The sequence below is a fragment of the Lemur catta genome, chromosome 7 (assembly GCF_020740605.2).
Source record: "Lemur catta isolate mLemCat1 chromosome 7, mLemCat1.pri, whole genome shotgun sequence".
Taxonomy (NCBI): domain Eukaryota; kingdom Metazoa; phylum Chordata; class Mammalia; order Primates; family Lemuridae; genus Lemur; species Lemur catta.
The window spans coordinates 85,388,310-85,403,682 of record NC_059134.1 but is presented as its reverse complement, the minus strand read 5'-3'; the positions used below and the strand labels follow the sequence as shown (position 1 = coordinate 85,403,682).

The following is a 15,373-nucleotide window of genomic DNA, read 5'->3' as shown; positions in this document are numbered from 1 at the left end:
AGTAGAAAGAAAATGGAGGCTATTTTCTAACCAGAAAGCAAATGGTATATTGTCCCCACCTCCCCTCTGCTTCTATAAAAATTTCCCACAGTTCAGAATGTAAAACAGAATCTAAAGAGGACAACCAGTAAGACTTGTGAACCTAAAATTAGACCTACCAGCTGTGTTTTGGTTAGCTAGTGCATAAGGCACCAGCAGGACACTGAAATATACAGAAGCCTCTTCTCTAAAGACAAGTTTTTCACCAGCCTATCTACCCACCAGATTAAAGCAGGCAGAAGGAACAGAAGAAGAGGGGGCTGAACAGTTTGCACCCAAGAAACTTGATGTCCAGAACTTCTATTGCTGCCAGACTAACTTGTCTGGAATTGAACTCAGAATAGAACCTTACTATAATGGTAATAAGAAAAAGAGCCACCAATTGCCAAGGGCTTATTATATTCCAGGCACTGTGCTAAACTCTTTACATCTATGATCTTGTTTGTTCCTCCCCATAACCCAATAAGGAGAAACAATTAGTATGCCCATGTTACTGAAGAAGAAACCAAGACTCAGAGAGGCTTAGTGAAATTACTGAACACGACAAAGCCTCAGGTGGTAGAGCCAGGACTCAAATACATAGATTACAAAGCCAACTGGGGCAAAGACTGTTTGATCCTTCGATATTCATTCTCCCATTTTTCCTTAATAACAGAACCTTAACTTTTAGCTAGACACACTGTGGCCTGGAGAAATGACTGTTTCCCAGCCTCCCTTGCAACTATATAAAGCCATGGAATTGAGTTTTGGCCAATGAAACACAAGCAGGAATGTGTGCAACTTCCAGAGAGTTCTTCTAAAATAGAGGGGTATGCCTTTCTTCATTTTTCTATGTCTGTTATTCCGAAACTTGGAAGTGCTTGCTGGACCTCCAGCAGTCACCTTGGTCCACGACAAGGATTACACTGTAAGGATGTCAGAGTGGAGCTAGAAAGAGCCTAGATTCCTGCTAACTTTGTGGTTCCTCTACACCAACCTTAGAATGCCTACGGACTTCTTTTACGTGAGAGAGAAATAAATATCTATCTTGTTTGAGTTGCTGTTATTTTGGATTTTTCTAAATTATTTCATAACTTTACATGCAGTCAAACTTAATCCCAATGTAAACAGTGATACAGTAAACTACTATGCAGTACTGGTCTCTTTCAGTTCTTCATTAATGCCCTGGGACTAGATGAGATTATACTACTTCATATCACACATTTACCAAATAGTTCATGCACATCTACTATCCAGCAGGCACTGTGCTAGGTGCTGGGAACACAAAAATGATTAACACATAGTTCTAGCCTTGGAAGAGTTTATAACCCATGATGGACAGGTATGGAAAGGGATGATACAGTATACAGTATTTAGTGCTATAATAAATGTGTACAGGCTACTGCTATGGGAACACACAGAAGGGCTATCTAAAAGCCTGTATCTACCTAGCAAAAGGGCTAATGTGCCATGGTGTCAGCCTAGCTCACAGCAACCTCAAACTCCTAGGCCTAAACAATGCTCTTGCCTCAGCCTCCCTAATAGCTGGGATTATAGGTGTGCACTACCACACCTGGCTAATTTTTCTATTTTTAGTAGTGACAGGGTCTCACTCTTGTTTGGCTGGTCTCGAACTCCTGACCTCAAGCGATCCTCCCACCTCAGCCTCCCAAAGTGCAGGGATTACAGGTGTGAGCCACCGTACCTGGCCTGAAGTTCATTTCTTTTCCTTCTAACTTTCATAGCATACCTTTTATACTTCTCTAATGCACACAATTAAGCATGTTAAAGACTGTCTTTCCTATTAGGCTATAAGCTTCCTGAAGTTGAAACCTTTCCTTATTTCTCCCAATATCCATCACACAGCTCACCATAATAACTGCCCCCAAAATTATTAGGATAAATAAAATTAACTTATAAAAATATCAGTCTCTGAAATTGAAGCTAACTATTAATATATGCTAGAGTTTGGACATATTATAATGAATGTTCTCTTTAATATTCTTATTGAAGTTAAAAGCAGATTATCACCTTATCAAAAAATAATCACCTCTCAAGTGATTTTAATATATAATTTAATGTTCAAAAAGAATAATCTAGCACATTATAGTACACATCAAAGTCATTGCCCATATGGTTATTTGTCATAAATTATAGACTGTGCCTTTAGTAATTTGGGAAATTTTGTTTGACTGGTTTTGTTTTTTCCATTTGTGATTAGTTTTCTGACATCTAAAAAAGGCATCAATATTGATTTTTTCCCCCCTGACGCCATGTTGGCTTGATCCCTATCATAGTGATGCACACATACACACAAACACATATACACACGTAGAGGATTAAACTTTCCCAGGGCCAGGCTTCTGTTGTTTCTCACTGCATTCTCATTTCTACTTCATGTATCAGGACTAAAGCTCTTGCTCCCCCCACTCCTTGTTTATACTCTGTCTATATTCTGAGAAGTCCATGAGCATCTATGTTTCTTCCTGCCACCCAATAAGTTTAGCACCCGGTTCTGGATATTAAAATAACCAACAGGAATAAGAACATGAAACTGAGCTAGTTATCCCAGACTGAACTGTAACCCCAAGCAGAAGACACACTGGACACTGATACGGATGAATCTCTGCCTTCTCGGACTTAGGTCAGATGCAATGGGAGAGAAAAGCTGGGTATATTAACGGACAGGTAGGCCGGACAAACTCCATGTTTAAGGGTTATAGTCAAGAATAGCTGGTGCCAGAGGCACAAAATCCTTTATTTCCAGAGGAGCTTAAGAATAATAAGCCTACTGCATCAGCAATCTTACCTCGAAAATCAATTGCCTAGCAGTATAAAATGCCTATTAACTCAGTCTATTTTGATTGAAAGATCAGGGAAGAGAAAAAGAGTGCACTACACTCTTGGGGGAGAGAGCAGGGAAAACCTGGACCTTTTCTCTCAAGGGTGGGGCGTTCACACCCATCTAAGCTCTGCCACTTTCCAAATGTATGACCCTGGGCAAGTTATTTGACCTCTCTATGCCTCAGTTTCCTTTTTTTTTTTTTTTTTTGAGACAGAGTGTCACTCTGTTGCCCAGGCTAGAATCACAGCAACCTCAAACTCCTGGGCTCAAGCAATCCTACTGCCTCAGTCTCCCGAGTAGCTGGGACTACAGGAATGTGCCACCATGCCCAGCTAATTTTTATTTTTATATATACATATATATATATTTTTTAGTTGTCCAGCTAATTTCTTTCTATTTTTTTAGTAGAGACGGGTCTGGCTCTTGCTCATGCTGGTCTCAAACGATCCGCCTACCTCAGCCTCCCACAGTGCTAGGATTACAGGCCTGAGCCACCACCCCGGCCTTAGAATAGATATATTACAATAGAATGTACCTCTAGATCGCTGAGCCCAGGAGTTTGAGGTTGCTGTGAGCTAGGCTGACGCCACGGCACTCACTCTAGCCCAGGCAACAGAGTGAGACTGTGTCTCAAAAAAAAAAAAAAAAAAGAATGTACCTCTAGGATTGTCATGAGGATCAAACCAGTCAATATGTATAAAGCACTCCAAAAAGTGCCTGTACATAGTAAGTATTACATAAGTGCTAGCTATTAATATTATTAATCATTTTTCAAGAATCAGGCTATGTTCAAAAGTTGACCAATGAGTGAGGGAAAGGCAGGGAGAGACTTTTCAGGCCAGTGCATGAGACATTACATGATCCTTACTCATGGAATCACAGAAAGGAGGGTCAGACACAGAAAGTACCAGAGAACATCCCCTGTCTCCCAGACATCAACAGGGATAAGTCATGTTGATAGTCTGTACCCTTAACTCTGTGGTCTTCCTCCCAAAAATCCATAAGCCCAGTCTAATCCTGAGATGAACATAAGACAAATCCCAAAAGAGGGACATTCTACAAAATATGTGACCAGTACTCCTGACAACTGACAAGCTCATCAAAATAAGGAAAATCTGAGAACTGTCAAAGCCAAGACGAGTCTAAGAAGACATAGTGACTAAATGTAATGTGGTATCCTGGGTGAACTACTGGAACAAAAAAAGGGCACTGGGAAAACTAAGGAAATTCGAATAAAATATGAACAATAATGTATCAATATTTGTTCCTTAATTGTGACAAATGTATTCAACAAATGTATTCACATTAACATGTTAACAATAGGAAAAATGGCATGCGGTATGTGGGAACTCTCTATACTATCTTCTCAACATTTTTTAAATTTAAAACTATTCTAATGTCAAAATTTTATTTAAATACACACACATACACACACACGCACACCCTATGTATGTATGCCTGGCCCCATCCTGAGAGATTCTGATTTGATTGGTTGGGGTGGGGCCAATCACAGGTATTTTTTAGAGATTTCCCCTCTATAGGTGATTCAAATGTGGAGCCAAGGCTGAGAAACATGTTTATTTTGTTGGGCTCATCAGCTACTCCTCTCTCACTCCAGCCTGCTCCATCATGGCATTCTTGCTATCCCTCCAACACCCCAAGTTCACCTTTAATCAGAGCTTTTGTATTCACCATTCTTTCTGCCTTAATCACTCCCAGACTTTTCTTAACCCTTACATTATAAAGTATAATTTTAATAATTTAGGTTGCGGAAAGAGTCCACACCCTTGCCATGACACAATTAGATAGCTCTTCCCCCTTCATTTAACCCTTCTAGTCTCTTTACTGAAGCTCCATCACTGCCAATGTCGAATCCCCTGAAAAAATCTAACTATTGTAAAAGGGATTCCTATAACCTCATATTGCCTCCATAGAGTAGTATTTTCACTTGTGCTGACAGCACATTGTAATTGCTAGAACAATGTCATTCTCTCACTTACAGAGCCAAGAGTTATATAAACCAAACCAATTGTCTCTACTATGAATAAAAACACTGGACTTTCTATAAGCAGCACCAAATGGTAGCACAATAGGAGAGTTTCCCTAGATCTTTGCAATATGTCATAATTCAGGTCTTCACCCAAATGTCATAGCTCAGAGATGCCTTCCATAACACATCTAATCAAAAAGTGGCCCTATCCTGCCACACCACTCACTCTTACATTACCATGATTTATTGTTTTCATAGTACCCATCACCATCCAAAATTACTATCTCTCTCCCCTGCTACAGGGTAAATTCCAGAAAGCTAGGGCCTTGTCTGTCCTGTTCACTGCATATTTTCAAGACTTATTACAAGTTAAAAAAGCAAATTTTGGGCCCAGGCGTGGTGGCTCACACCTGTAATCCTAGCATTTTGGGAGGCCAAGGCAGGAATATCACTTGATGTCAGGAGTTCAAGACCAGCCTGCACAAGAGCAAGACCCCATCTCTACCAAAAAAAGAAAAAAATTAGCCAGGCATGGCGGTGCATGCCTGCCTGTAGTCCCAGCTATTTGGGAGGCTGAGGCAGGAGGATCACTTGAGCCCAGGAGTTCGTGGTTACAATGAGCTAGGATGAGGCCACTGCACTCTAGCCTGGGTGACAGAGTGAGACCCTGTATCAAAAAAAAAAAAAAAGCACATTTTGAAGGGTAGACTGATAAACTGAGAAAAGGGAATCCCAGAGCTACAGACCTCACATAAACTTTTCACAGAACTATTTAGGGGCAGCCCCAACTTGTGACACCAGGCCATCTTTTTACCTTAGTCTTAGCTTTTGTCTTATTCTGCACAAATAAGACACTGGTTGAACCACTAAGTAGCCAGTGCTTCATGTTTATTAGAAGGTGACCTATAGCCTTTCAGACAAGAAATAAAAAATGTAAGTAGGTTCAAACTCTGCCTCCCTACCAGAGCTGCTTCTGTGAGCTAAGAGCCAGAGCCATTGACCACTATCGGATACCTATGGCATATCTCCAGCCCCTCTGGAGTCACAGCTGTTCTGAGCATATGCCTTTATCCTTCCAACCACCCTGATACCAGTGTCCCCTCACTGACTCTCCCATGCAGTTGTTCCCCATATCATTTAACCAAACATTCTTCTCCCCAAATACTCATCTTAAAAGCAAAGAGTGTGGTTTCAGAATCTTTGGGTCTACATATACCAAAGCCATGTTAAGAGCTCCACAGATACTATGCACTTACTGCCAACCACTTCCCCCTTTGCCACTTTTTAAGTCTCTACCTTTTCTTCAGGTGATCTTAGGGTGAACTAGATAAGTGCTTTTCAAATCACAGGACACCACCCATTAGTGTGCCATATGAATTTAGTAGGAGGGTTCAGAATTTTTCTTTTAACAGAACAGAAAATGAACATACCATATGTAGTAAGGTAAACAGTGTTCCATTTGAGTTATTTAAAGAGATGTGTATGTAAATGAGGTCACAATGTAAAATATATTTCCCCTACTGTAGGCTATGTTCAAAATAATTTTAAAAACTACTAAATACTGAATATATCTAACTGTACTTTGATTGTTCAACAAAAAAATTCATTAACTATAGCTCTGAATGCAAATTCCCTTGACCACATAAGAATTTTCACATGAATAAATCCAAAAAGCAGATCAAGTTTCTTGGTCAGATCCAATGACTCATTTTCAGGCCCAGAAATTATGGTCAGAGCGGGGAAAAAAAAAAAAAACATATCTGAGATAAGAAGTCATGACCCAGGTAAGAAGTCATAAAGTGGGCTGTGTGACTATTTTTCTATGATAAAACTAGAGCCCAGGCTCAGTTCAATTTTGGACCAACAAAATCCTCTGCAGACCAAATGCTGTGGAGCCAAACACAATAGAGCAAAGTCCAGGAGAGAAGATGGAATAGTGCTTCAGTGACTAAGTGTTGACTTTGTCCCTTCAGGGTGCTCACCTCAGACCATGTGGCCTAGCAGGTTGCTTCTACCCCTGATCCCCTCTTGCTGTATGGTCACCCTGGTTTTCTGCCCATCTGGCCTTGTTACTTTTGTAAGTGTCAACAGACCTTGGCAATAATTTGACTTTCAACCACCAATACCAACCACTCACAGCCTGATTCAGCACTGAAGTATCAAAACAAATTGCACAGATTTCTCCCAATGCTAAACTTGTATGTTTAACTAGCCTCTTCACATTAATAACAAAAACAACAGCTAACATTTATTGAGCACTAACAATGTGTTAAGCATTGTTAAAGTCTCTATCCACTAAGTCATTTCGTTCTCACAAAAACCCTATTTCTTATTATTATACCCATTTTAGAGATATGGAAACAAGGCCAAACTGTTACATAACTTGCCCAAGGTCAAAACTAAGTGGCAGAGCTAGGATACTTCTTGTCCCTCTCTAATACTGTATTATGTTTTATTTATTTATAACACTGTATGTTTGTTCTTCTCTATTTCCCTCTAATACAATGTCAGCTCCAGGAGAAGTAGAGACTTCTTCCATTTTGTTCACTGCTATATCTCTAATGCTTAGAAAGTACCCACACTCCACTGATGCTCAATAAATACTAGCTGAATGAATGAATGAATGTCATTAAACAATGATCCTCTTCTCTTGCCCATCATCCCGCTGAGTCACTTTTTATATTCCAAAAGACTTACACTTGGCTGGGCGCAGTGGCTCCCACCTGTAATCCTAGTACTCTGGGAGGCTGAGGCGGGAGGATCGCTCGAGGTCAGGAGTTCGAGACCTGCCTGAGCAAGAGCAAGACCCCGTCTCTACTAAAAATTGAAAGAAATTAGCCGGACAACTAAAAATATATACAGAAAAACTTGGCAGGGCATGATGGCACATGCCTGTAGTCCCAGCTACTCAGGAGGCCGAGGCAGAAGGATTGCTTGAGCCCAGGAGTTTGAGGTTGCTGTGAGCTAGGCTGATGCCATGGTACTCTGGCCTGGGCAACAGAGTGAGACTCTGTCTCAAAAAAAAAAACAAAAAACAAAAAACAAAGACTTACTCTCTTGCCAATAAGCAAATGTACATTGCACTCAAAACATTTGAAACACAGAAGTTAAACTAAAGCTACAACCAAGCTCCCACCAAGCTCAAACCTTTATTGGATCAAGATGAGCAGCCCCTCACCCTAGCTGCCTAAAAGAGCAAATGGCATGCCCTTTCCTAGGAGAAAAAAGAAAATATTACTCCAGTTTCTAGAGTTCTTTTAAACACAGTGTCTGACATTAAATGAAAAATCATGAGACATTAATAAGAATCAAGAAAATGTGACATATAATCCAGAATAAGGCCCAAAAAGATCCAGAGAAATAGATCTCTAAAAAATAGCCAAATAGACATTCTAAAGTTAAAAAACACGGTATCTTAAATTGAGAATTTAATGAGAGACACACAATGGAGTATTTGCAGTAGTCAAAAGTAAATTAAAAAAAAAGAATGAGGCAAATCTATGAAGTAATTTCCAGGACATGCTGCTAAGCGAAAAAAACAAAGCATAAAAGAGTATTATTTTCCCCCAAAAACCCATTAACTCCAGTTTCACTATGAGGAAAACATCAGACAAATAAAATTAAGGAATATTCTACAAAATACCTGACTAGCACTCCTCAAAACTATCAAGGTCATCAAAAACAAGGAAATGTAATGTTGGAGTCCTGGATAGGATCCCAATATAGAAGTGATTAAGGGGAAAACTGGTGAAATTCAATAAAGGCTATAGTTCAGTTAGCAAAACTGTTCCAATGTTAGGAAAGGCAGAGGACAGGAAGCAGCTCTTGATCTGAGGACAGTTACTGATCCCAAGAAACTGGGCTGTGAATTTGGTTAGGGGTGAGAAGTAAGGTGGGAGAGGAGTAAGGGGTAAAAGAAAGCACAGCCTATGGCATGCACAGAGTGGGACATTTAAAGGAGACCCTTTCAATATAGACATGAGACCCTCCCACCTTCCCATCCCTGCCAAAGGTAAAATCCCAGAGTAAAGGCAAGCTAAAAGTAAACTTGCCACTATATCAACCTCCAAAGGGGACTGTAGGAAGTCTTGTCTCGGAGCTGAACAAAACAGAGGGGGGATAAAAAAAATGAATGAAAAATCTTTAAGAGGCTATAACCTTGGTTAGGCCCTCCTGAAAATCTGGTCCAAGAAACCTCAAGAAATTAATTCAGGCTGGGGGTGGTGGCTCATGTCTGTTATCCTATCACTCGTAGAGGCCTGGGCAGGAGGATCACTTGAGGTCAGGAGTTTGAGACCAGCCTGAGCAAGAGCAAGACCCCCGTCTCTTCTAGAAATAGAAAATTAGCCAAACAACTAAAAACAGAAAAAATTAGCCAGGCATGGTGGTGCACACCTATAGTCTCAGCTACTTGGGAGGCTGAGGCAGAAGGATCACTTGAGCCCAAGAGTTTGAGGTTGCTGTAAGCTAGGCTGACGCCAAGGCACTCTAGCCCGGGTAACAGAGCAAGACTCTGTCTAAAAAAAAAAGAAATGAATTCAGTTTAAGGGCATTCTAAACAAGTTGTCCTCTCAGGCCTTAGCAGAAGCAAACTCAAATTTCTCTTGAAATGTGCAGCTTCATGCAAGGCTTGGGGAAATCCTCACAAATAATTTTTTAAAGTCAATGAGAAGTTATTGAATCAAACACAACCAAGCACAAAAGGAAATAAACAAAAAAACCCCAACAAAAACAACAGAAGAAAGTGATCTGTACAGTCTTAACATACTGGAATTATTAGAGGCAGACTACAAATCAACATGCTACTGTTCCCAAAGAAATAAAGAGAATAGCTATAGTATGAAAAAACATAATGAAAGGATATGCTTCACAAATTTATACTACTATATTTGAAAATTTAGACAAAATAGACAAACTTCTGAGAAAACGTAGCTTATCAAAATTGACTTAAGAAAAAAATAGACAACCTGGACAAATGTATAACCATTAAAGAAATTAAATCCATAGTCAAAAATATTATACAAAACAATAACAAAACAATCCTCTCCCTCTGCCTACACTTTCTCCAGGTCCAGATGTCTTCCACGGTCAGTTCTACCAATTATTCTAGAAAGAAATATTCCAGTCTTACACAAATACTTCCACCAGAGCATGAAGAATACATTAGAAACAATACACTCTGCTTTGGACTAGGAAGCCAGCATAACCTAGACTACAAAATCTCATGAGGACAGTACAAGAAAGAATAATTACAGGCTAATTTCTCCCATAAAGTTTTAAAATTCTACATAAATTATTAATAAACCAAATAAAAAAACATAAAGATACTTCATCATGACCACGTTGAGTCAAGTATTAATATATCTCAGAAATGCAAGGCTGCTTTAATTATAAAATATAATAACACGAAGAGATGTACATAAGACCACATAAATGCACACACCTATATTTGCAGAAAGAAAACACTTGAAGGATGAGCAAAAACCAAATATAAGTGGTTGCCAACAGCTGGTGGGAGAACCAGGTAAAAGGGGCATTTGAGACATATGAACACATTACTGATTTTTTAATTTAATTTTAAAAAGTAAATCAGCTGGGCATGGTGGCTCATGCCTGCAATCTAGCACTTTGGGAGGCCATCGTGGGAGGATCACTTGAGGCCAGGAATATGAGACCAGCCTGAGCAAGAGTGAGACCTCATCTCTACAAAAAGTGGCATGCTCCCGTAGTCCCAACTTCTCAGAAGGCTGAGGCAAGAGGATCGCTTGAGCCCAGGAGCTTGAGGTTACAGTGAGCTATGATGAAGCCACTGCACTCTAGCCTGGGCGACAGAGAGAAACCCTGTCTCAAAAAAAGAAAAGTAAGTCTATTAATGTAATTCATTGCATTAACATACTAAAAGAGTACAATCACACACTCATCCCAATAAATGTAGAAAAATCACTTGATAGTCAATATCCATTCAAAATTAAGAAAAACTTAGTAAACTAGGACCAGAAGAGAACTTTCTTAATCTCATAAAACATATTTAAAAAAAACTATAGAACATATCATTTATTTGTGAATGATGTAAGTTATGCCTAGATTAGGAACAAGGCCAGAATATCTATTATCACATCTATTCAACATTACACTGGAGGTCCTATCCAAAGCAGTAAGGCAAGAAAAAACCACAGGTACAAGGATTGGAAAGAGACAAAAACTGTCCCTCTTTGCAGGTAATATGATTATGTACGTAGAATGAATCTACAGATAATTAGGATAGAGTATTTAGCAGATAGTTAATACAAAAATCAATATATAAAAGTTAATCATATTCCTATATACAATTAGAAAAAAAGCTTAAAAACATTTTTTCCAGTGTTACTAAGGATTATCTGCACAATGTACAAGATCTTTCCGAAAAAAAGAAAATTTTATTGTGAGGCAGTAAAAAAGACCTAAATGAATGCATCAGAAGACTTCATGTAGTAATGGTATTAATTCCCTCTATATTGGTTTATAAACTCAATACCATACCCAAAAAAACTTTTGCAGGCTTTTTTATAGCACGATTCTAAGAAACATAAAGGGCCAAGACACTCTTATAGAACAAAACGGAAGGACTTGGCTCTATCAGATATTAAGACATGCTATAAAGCTATGGTAACTAAAAAAACATGTTGTTCACACAGGGATATACTAACAGATCAATGGAACAGAATAACACAGTCAATAAACACATTCACATACAGGCACTTGATGTATGACAGGTGGCATAGCAGATCAGTGCAGAAAGGGTAGGCTTTTCAATAAATGCTGCTTAGAGCAACTGTCTATCTGTAAGAGGGAAAAAGGAAACTGAGCCCCTACTTCCACCACACAAAAATCAATACTAAGTGGAACAAGACACAAAAAGCACTAATTATAACAGAAAGTATTGATAAATTTTACATTAAAATAAAGAACTATTCAAGGCACCACTTTTTTAAAAAAGAAAAACCACAAAGTAGAAGATATATACAACCCATATAAACAAGAGATAAGTCAGAAACAAATATATAAAAACTTCTATAAACGAATGAGAAAAAGATAATCCAATAAGAAAATAAGCAAAAGACCTGACTGGATACTTCACAATAGAAGAAATACAAAAGATACTCAAAGTCATGGGTGACTAGAGTAATGCAAATTAAAACCGCCATAAAATGCCATTACACATCCACAAGATAGACAAAAATTTAAAATATTGTAATAGCAAGTATTGGTGAAAAATACATAAGCAAACAGGAACTCGCATACTCTTCATGACAATGCAAACCGGTACAACCACTTTGGAAAACAGCAACATCTAGTACTGTTGAAGATATGCATAGTCTATGATCCAGTAATTTCACTCCTATGTTTATATTCCACTTAAATGTATGTAAATGTGTACCAGAAGACATGACCAAGAATGTTTATACCAACATTGTTTATAATAGCCAGAAGCTCCAGAACCTGGGAACAAATCAAATGTTTATCCATGATAGAATAGGTAAGCGCAGCCCATTCATAAAATGGAAGTCAATACAGCAATGAAAATGAACAAACCACAGCCAATCACTGAATGAATCTCACAGACACAATACTGAGAAAATGAAGCAAAACCCAAAAGAATGCATGATAAAAATATGACACCAACAGAGGCAAGTCCAAATAAATTTATGAATGCACATGTACGTGGTACAAGTAGAAAGATAACCAAAGATATTATCACCACGGAAGTCAGAATAATGGTTACCTACGGGGAAGAGATGGTTATAATTGGAAAAGGGCAGGGGCAGGGAGAAGCTTCAATATTGTAGTAATATTCTATTTCTTAATCTGGGTGAAAGCTATATCAATCAGTATTTGCTTTATAATTACTTGTTAGACTGTGCATATGTTTTTACCCACTTTATCAATAAAAAATAGGGATTAAAAAAGGGAAAATCTAATACACACGATCTTCATTCATTATCAAAGTATTTGTTATCCCAAAGCCAGCAATTGTGAGGTTGCTTAGGAAAGCAGAAGTCATCGTAATATGACAGCATTCACTGATATACCAATCTCTTAATGAACTGATGGCTCCACTCAAACTTTCCTCCCTGGTCAACACTAGGAGTTTCTCTTACTGATTGTAAACACCCACAATATATATTAAAAGGCAAATCATTTGCAAATTCATTCATTCAACAAATATTTACTAAGTGTCCACTACTTGCCAAACACTGCTCTAGGGAACCAGCAAGGTCCAAGATAGAAGGCCCAGGAGGAGGACATGGGAACTTCCACTCCCACCCCAATTTGGCCTCCACCCTCTTACCGTCCTTTCCTACGAAGTTTCACACACGAAAAACGTAAAAGGAACTCAGGGCACACATGAAGTTATTATCAAAACCACTAAGTAAGGGAGTCTTTTCACTACAGAGAAATCACTGTAGTGACTGGATTCATTTTGCAAAATCATGGCTTCTCATGTTTTCAGGTAGGCAAAGAGATTGCCCTATCAAGAGCCCGAAGGCAAGGCACTAGTCTCAACATTAGTGATGCAGCAGAAATGGGCCTAAGTAGGGTCAAAATTCCCAAGAAATAAATGCTTTACCTGCGATCCAGAGCAGAGGCCTGCAATTTTCCAGAAAGTGTACACTAGATTTTGTGTGTGCATGTATTTTTATCGGGTCAGAGCATAGAACTTTCATTTGATTCTCAAAGGAGTTCAACCAAATGGGTGAGTAAGCATTGCTCCCAACAAGTTGAATAGACAGCTTTTTAAGGATGTGGTGAAAGTGAATATGGTCACAGCTAGGCCACCTGAGTTGACAGCCAGGTGTCCGTACCCCTAGGCCTATACTCTGAAGGCCCAATACTTACTCTTAGTTCTTCGAAGGCTTCGTCTAGGGTAGAGAGTTGGTGGCCCTGGTGAGCCCCAATGACTGGACACAGGACACAGATGAGCTGCTTGTCTTCCTGGCAATAAGTGCTCAAATCGAGCCCATGGTCCGGACACTTCCTCTTAGCCACTCTCTCTGCTTCCATTTCTATTTCGGGGTCAAACTCGCTTTCTGCTTCAGTTTCTCCCTCCGCCTCAGATTCCCCTTCTTCCTGATTGTCCTCCTCTGCCTCGCTTTCTTGCTCATCCTCCATTTCTTCCTCACTGTCTTCTTCACTCTCGTCATCGCTCTCATCCTCACTCTCTTCCTCCGTCTCACTCTCGTCTTCCGACTCGCTCTCTTCCTCAGACTCACTCTCTCCCGCCGCTTCGCTTTCTATCTCCCTCTCCTGCTCCACTTTGGCCTCCACGTCTTCCTTCCCCGCCCCCTCCCCGCCGGCTCGCGAGGTCCAGGCCTGGGCGCCGTGGACGTATTCGGCCAGGTGGTGACTGAGGAACTTCTGCCTGTGAGCCTCGGCGTGGCGGCGGCAGTAGCAGAAGCCGCATTCTCGGCACACTTCTTCGGCCCCGGGAGCCTCGTCGGGCTCGCACTCGTCACATGTGCCGTCGTGAGGCAGCTCCTCGAAGGCCGCGCCCACGCCGGAGGCCATGTGGGTGCTGCGACGCGGCCAAGGCCTCCGAGCCCGCCGCCTTCCCTTCGCGCGGCCTCTTCACGTCCTCCTTCCGCCCCCCGGGGACCCTTCCTCTGGAGTCGCCGCCCGTCTGGGCCGCACCGCGTCTCCTAGCGGGACCCGGGGCCGCGGCAGCCCCTGCCCGGGCGGAGGAGCAAAATGCCTCGCCGCCGCCTTCGCCCGCTCTGCGCTGCCGCTGCGCTTCCTCTGCAGCGCGGGGCACTTCCGGCGCGGCCGCCCTGCGCCCCCGTCGGCCCCCGCGCCGCGCCGCCCGCTCGGCCTCCGGCTCCCCCGGCGAGCTCGCGGGCGCCGCGGGCCCTGGCGCCGCCCCGGTTCCACTTTCCCTTTCGCTGTCAGGCGGCCCCTTTCACTTCCTGAGTCATTTAAAGTGGCAATGGCCCTTTTCTGCCTTTCCCGCGGGGCTCGGCTGCGCGGCTCAGAATCTCAGCATCCCTGAAGGAGTAGGAGGATGGAGGAATCTCCCAGTGGCTGCTGAGGCGGGAATTGGGCCCCGCCTCCCCCACTCTCTCCCTGCAGGTGTTACCGTGACTTTTCAAGGCCACTAGCTTGGTGTCCCTGTGTATTTCAGTCGCTCTCTTGCCACGTTATCGCTGCCCATCACAGTCCCCGCTGTTCTGCAAGGTGCCGGGACTGAGGGGTGTTTACCAGACTGAACCTGACCTCTTGGGACTTCCTGAGGGCCCCAGAAGGGCTGTGTTTGTTCTCCAGGGCTCAGGGAATGTCAGAGTCAGGCTGAGCAAACAAACATTTTCGAACCACTGCAATACTATGCCTTGTCTGTTTGCAAAGTCTATTTGCATTCCTGCTTCCTAGGGGCTCAGAACTTCTGGGGTAGCAACCTCTGTGCCTTTTTCTGAGAGCCTGTCTTGGCTTAGACTGAAATGTCAGGTGAAGTGAGATGGGAAGAGGCAGTATTTGTCCAGTGAGAGTTC

At 41.4% G+C, this 15,373-nt stretch overlaps 1 protein-coding gene across 1 annotated transcript in view; it reads right to left on the bottom strand.

Moving 5' to 3' along the window:
* TRIM44 (tripartite motif containing 44) overlaps positions 1-14,810 on the bottom strand; it is a 118,357-nt gene extending 103,547 nt beyond the window's left edge. Inside the window, exon 1 of the mRNA XM_045557815.1 lies at positions 13,731-14,810. Within this exon, the coding sequence (XP_045413771.1) occupies positions 13,731-14,399 (669 nt within the window). The 5' untranslated portion in view covers positions 14,400-14,810. The remainder of the gene's footprint in view (positions 1-13,730) is intronic.
* Between the last annotated feature and the right edge of the window lie 563 nt (positions 14,811-15,373).